The 5,657-nt window shown below is 41.1% G+C and overlaps 1 protein-coding gene across 1 annotated transcript; it reads left to right on the top strand.

Moving 5' to 3' along the window:
- Positions 1-248: 248 nt before the first annotated feature.
- LOC149208033 (disease resistance protein RPS4B-like) lies at positions 249-4,990 on the top strand. The gene is made up of 3 exons (XM_089395922.1): positions 249-2,910; positions 3,244-3,513; positions 3,601-4,990. The coding sequence occupies exons 1-3, from the start codon at positions 2,113-2,115 to the stop codon at positions 4,981-4,983; spliced, it is 2,451 nt and encodes an 816-aa protein (XP_089252048.1). The 5' UTR covers positions 249-2,112; the 3' UTR covers positions 4,984-4,990.
- The last annotated feature ends 667 nt before the right edge of the window (positions 4,991-5,657 follow it).

The raw sequence follows: 5,657 nt of genomic DNA, 5'->3' as shown, positions 1-5,657 counted from the left end.
TTAATTGACTGTTCGGTACACAACACCTTTATAGAGTTTGAAGTTTCATGCTCAGCGCCCCACTTCGTCAAAGCCGACAAATATGAAATGCAAACTAAAGTGAAAAAAGGGTTTCAAGTTTCCCCCACTGCGGCCCACTTCGTCAAAAACTCGACAAATGTGAAATACACAGAATCCGCGTGCAGGGGACGCACCGACCCATCGAACTGGGATAAAGGCAACTGTAACAGCATTTGCAGAGGCAGAGAGATACTTTGGAGATTTGGGAGGTGGCAAGCATTGCGGCATTTGTTAGATCAAAAAGGAGAAACGAAGATACGTTGCATATCTCCGTCAATTTGCATCTCCTTCATCTTCATCATCACAAAATAATGGCTCATCAGACTTTGGCTTCCACCTCTACCGCTGCAACTCCCAACGGCGATTACCGTTACGATATCTTCATCAATCACAGGGGGCCGGATGTTAAAAAAACTTTCGCGAGATATCTTTACCATCGACTTCTTTCCTGTGGATTTCGAGTCTTTCTGGACAAACAGGAATTGCGGGAGGGCGAAAAGTTGACTTCTCAAATTGAACGAGTTATAGCAAGCGCCTCTGTCCATGTAGCGATATTTTCCCCAACATACGCACAATCAGAATGGTGTCTTAACGAACTCCTCGGGATGATGGAGTCGGGTGCCCAGCACCATTCAAAAGTGGAGAGAAGCTTTATCATGCGTTGCAGATATAAGTGGTTTAGAGTTGGAGGCGTGTAACGGGTGAGAATTCTAAATTTCTGACCATTCTAGTCCGGGAATGTCTTTATGTTTATCGATTGGATCTTGATTATATACGATCCCCGGAGAATTATAGATAGATAGTTTTGTTATGCTTTTTCACCAGTTCTATTGGTTGATTAGTTGAATCGAGATTGTATGTGGAAATATCTTAATTTGCCACTGGATTGCACCAGTGTTTTTAACTGTAATGAGAGGATATAAATATCAGAATTAAATTAAAACATTCCTTACTTGAAATAGTGCATTAGAGCTCTGAAGCATTTGTAAGTCTCCTCTATTACAATAAAGATTAAAAACACAGGACAGAAGCAACCAGAATGGACACCAGCCCAACTCAATCTCACAATCGAGATCTACCGGATGTCTCATCAATGAAAAAATTGTCAAAAACTTTGTAGCAAACAAAAAAAACCAAAAAGGAAGCACAATTTGGAACCCAATAACAACAGTAACATGGGGTTTGTTTGCTTATGACCCGCATTTGCCCTCAGACGCCACACCCAACGTCAAGAACCCGGTGCCCGGGCTTCATGCTCAGCAGTCGCGTCTCCTCCTAGCGGGATTTCCCCGGCAGCGACCCTTCCGAAAATGGAGCGAGTGTACACACCAGGTGTAACTGTGTAAATAACTTGGGCGGTGCACAGTCTACATAAAAAAGTAGACAACTTTGACTGTGGACAGGTTAGATAAACCAAAAAAAATGCAGAATAAAATGTGAGGTGAATAGATTTAAAAGAAATGTCTATAGGTTTAATTATGGCTGGATGATTTTATTATGATCTTCACCAATCATATTGATTGATTAGGAAAATCGAGATTGTGTAATATGTCTTTCACCAATTATACCAAAATTGGAAATACAAATAGTGGCTTCATTTATTTTTAAAATGGCCCAATGTACAGATAATTTCAACATGTAATTAGTTGGATCAGCTTTTTTCGTGTTCTTCTAAAATATTTTTATCTTCAACCTGCAATGTAATCATTTTTATTTTTTTGGGTGTTCTCAAACATTTGTTTTATCTTACCTTGAATACTTAGGGACGAAGGGGAGCTGGCCAACAAGGTCATCCAATGGGTGGAGAAAAGGGTGAGAAAAACCCCTTTCCATGTGGCCACATATCCTATTGGTTTGGATGAATTGCTAGAAGAGTTTGAAAGAACAGTATCGCAGGAGCAGCAATCCTCAGAGGAGGCCAAGGTTGTGGGGATTGTGGGGTTGGGTGGAATTGGGAACACGACCCTGGCGAAAGCATTCTTTAACAGCAAGAGGTCAGAGTACGATCGATGTTCTTTTCTGTTGGATGTGAGAGAAGCTTCTTTAATCGAGATGCAGAATAAACTTGTAAAGGACTTGATTCCATTGGATCCAAAAATAGACAATATTGCTGATGGTATGGGGCAACTTTCACGTTATCTCGACGGTTGTCAAGCTCTTATAGTTTTGGACGATGTAGATAATGTTGAGCGGCTGGATGCATTGTTTTCACCCATAAAGGCCGTCCTTCGTTCTGATAGCTTGATTTTACTTACATCCCGCAATAAGAATATTCTTTCAGGAATCAAAGAGCCACCCATTTACGAGGTAAGAGGCCTTAATGCACAAAAATCTCAAGAGCTTTTTTGCTGGCATGCATTCCACCAGCCTCGTCCCGTTGTCGGATTTGAAGAAATGGTTGGAGAGTTTTTGTATGAATGCAAGGGATTGCCCTTATCTCTCAGAGTGTTTGGTGCACTACTTTATGGAAAAGATGACTTGAAGTATTGGGAAGCTCAATTGTGCAAAATATCCAAAGTACTTCCCGCGGATATTCAAAAGCGCCTCAAAATCAGCTATGACAGTCTCGATCATCAGGACAAACAGATATCCTTAGACATCGCCTGTTTCTTGTTAGGAAAGAACAGGGATACAGCCATAAGAATATGGGAAGGATCGGGTTGGGAAGGATCACTGGGTCTTGTGAACCTCGAAAATAGGTGCCTTCTCGAGATAGACAATAAAAAGCGTTTAAGAATGCACCATCATCTGAGAGACCTCGGCAGATATTTGGCGGACATAGAACCCCCTGGATGTCCTCGGCGACTTTGGCCTGGCAGCCTTTCTCATAACGTGGTCCTCATATCATCTGTACATGTCTCACTCTCTAACTTTATGCTTGTGTGCTCTGATTTATTTTTGAGGTGTCTCTTTCAGTATCTAGTATATAAAAACACATTTTCACAGTTCATTCTTATATTCGAAATTTTGGATTTAAATTGTATATACCAAACCAAAATTAAGTAAGATTATTAAATTTTTTTCTATACTTTAGACTTTGGAGTGTCCACTCCGCACCATTCATAGTGTTTCTAGTTTAATTCCACAAATTCTACTATAATATATAGCTTTTCAAAATTTTGATGTGTTAAACTTGCAAAGGTGCCAATCTTGTTTCTAATAGTTTTCATTAACACAATTTAGGTGCGTGGAGTTAGCATTTCGGAACAAATATCTGGCCCATATTTGGGGTTCAGCGATCGTTCTGTCGATATGTCCGCGCTGCAGTTGCTGAGTGCCGAAGGTGATTGTTTGGGAAACATATCCAATATGGTGAAACAGTCCGACCTTAAATGGCTCCGCTGGGATCGCTGTCCGTACCGCTCGCTACCTCATTGGATTCCATTAAGGAATTTAAGAGTTTTAGAGATTGCCGGTGGGCAATTGGAAACATTGTGGAGGGATTCAAGTGAGGTAGGTTTCTGCAAAAAGTTATTTTAGAAAATTTGTACTGATTTTTCACCGTTGGACCTGGATTAATTTTCCTTGACTGAATTGCAGGCCCCATTGCAGTTGAGGGAGTTAAATATTGGTACCCTTTTACGCTTTCCAAGGTCTATAGGGCAGTTGAAACACCTGGAAAAGATTGAACTGGAAGACGTTATCCCAACATTGCCTGAAGAATTCTTCGATCTCCGCTCCTTGAAACATTTGAAGGTCAGTACAAGAATGGAGCGTTTTCCAGATTCTATGGGGAACTTAACGAATCTTCAGCTTATTGACTTGTCTCATAGCATGGATTTGCAATCGCTGCCACCTTCCTTTGGCAATCTAACGGAACTTCAACATATTAACTTGAGTGGCTGTTCGAGTTTGCAATGGCTGCCACAGTCTTTTGGGAATTTAAGTAGACTCAAACATCTCTGTTTGGCAGGATGCTCCAGGTTGACCCTCTCCAGTGAAACACTTGGAAAAATCAGCGCTCTTGAAAGCTTAGACTTTTCACTCTGTTACAAGATGGAAGTATTGCCTCCCCAAGTCACACATCAGCCGTTCCTAGAAGAAATAAGTTTGTCTATGACAATGTTAAAGGAATTGCCGAGTGATATTGGGAACCTAATCAATTTGGAAGTTCTGAAATTAGATTGCCCTTTGTTGGAAACGCTGCCCCCTTCGCTAGGTAACCTAAGGAGGTTAAAGGAATTGTATTTTATTTTCTGCCCCAAACTAAAATGTTTGCCAGACTCTGTTGCAGGGTTGAAAGAGTTGACAATGTTGGTAATAAATTATGCAGTAATAGAGTATTTACCAGTAGGCGTTATGGGGTTAAATAATCTTGAAAGTTTGAGTGTAAAAAACTGCCCGCTGCTCGAGATGCCGTTTTTCAGTGTTGAAGATGTTGAAGGAAGAAAAGAGGCATATTCCATTGACAAGGGCTTGCTTCGACTCAAACACCTAAACCTGCCGGGGACGAAAATAAAGAAATTATCATTTTCTCAAGGTGTTTGCCCAAACCTTCACCATCTCAACATCAGCTGTTGTTTGCAATTGGAGGAGATTGGAGCACTGCCCATGACATTAATTTCACTCAACTTGAATGGTTGTACTGCATTAAAGAAAATAACAGGGCTGTGTGGTCTTGTTAAGCTTCGACGCATGGACATCCAACAGTGTCATCAAGTAGAGGAGTTACCAGGTCTTCAAACGTTGATATCTTTGGAGGAGTTGCGGGTATCAGGTTGTTCCAGGCTGAAAAGCATACGGGGTTTGGCACGGTGCCCAAATCTTCGAATACCAAGTTCTGATGATCCTAGTGAATGCGATTGTACAGAAAAGAATTTGTTCGAAGATTTGAGGTTGTTGAAAAAGGAGTTGCGTGCCGGCTCTGCTGTCCCAAACTTTCCCAAATTTGAAGATGAGGAGATTGCAGATCTGCGTTGTTGACATTGGAGCTACCAGATTCAGAGCAAAAACTTGCCAAGACAAGTTCTCCAAGAACAAGGCGTTTGAGGTCCGGTGATCCCCGACCACCCAGAATATCAACTATTAAGATCGAATGCCAGTCACAGTATGCTGTACACATGTTTTTTTCTTGTGAACTATATTATAATGAAAGTCCAAATTTCTTTTTTGGCGAAGTTTCTTCTTAAGTTTGTAACGTGTGTAGTAGTTCTCAGAGCAGATATAGTCCTCCCTGGTATTGGACCACACGACCGGTAGGGACCAATCCTCCCTGGACCACATCCTTGGGCCTTTCTTGCGTTGCTTACGTGTGGGAAAATGAATGTCCTGATGCTTGAACGGATACTGAAGGGATACACTATTAATACAGCCAGGGATATCTTGCTACTGAGCGATGGTGGATATCCTTGCAAGGATTACAAGCTTAGTTCAGTTGCATTCTAACCGTTTTTTTGGGGGAAATGCCTGTAGGTTTTATTAATGCAAAGCACTTTTAGTCAATATATAATCCCCGAGGATTGAAGTGTCTTAAATATCCTGACACATAGTCTGGATGAAAATTTGGAAACCCAGGAGAAAATTTGAATGCACCATATAAACTATAATGCAATTCTGCCAGGTATGTTCCACAAACTAAGTACATTGGTTGTTCAGTC

Source organism: Pinus tabuliformis, chromosome 1_2, assembly GCF_031772625.1.
Source record: "Pinus tabuliformis cultivar Carrire ecotype Pingquan chromosome 1_2, CPIR1, whole genome shotgun sequence".
NCBI lineage: Eukaryota > Viridiplantae > Streptophyta > Pinopsida > Pinales > Pinaceae > Pinus > Pinus tabuliformis.
Note: the sequence above shows the minus strand (reverse complement) of the source record. Positions and strands in the feature narration are given on the sequence as shown.

What these genes read in the sequence shown, in the direction of transcription:
- LOC149208033 (XM_089395922.1), top strand. Translation starts at nt 2,113, where the DNA reads ATGCAGAATAAACTTGTAAAGGACTTGATTCCATTGGATCCAAAAATA. An exon ending in ACGTGGTCCTCATATCATCT is followed by an intron (nt 2,911 to 3,243) that starts GTACATGTCTCA and finishes AACACAATTTAG; the next exon opens with GTGCGTGGAGTTAGCATTTC. An exon ending in TGTGGAGGGATTCAAGTGAG is followed by an intron (nt 3,514 to 3,600) that starts GTAGGTTTCTGC and finishes ACTGAATTGCAG; the next exon opens with GCCCCATTGCAGTTGAGGGA.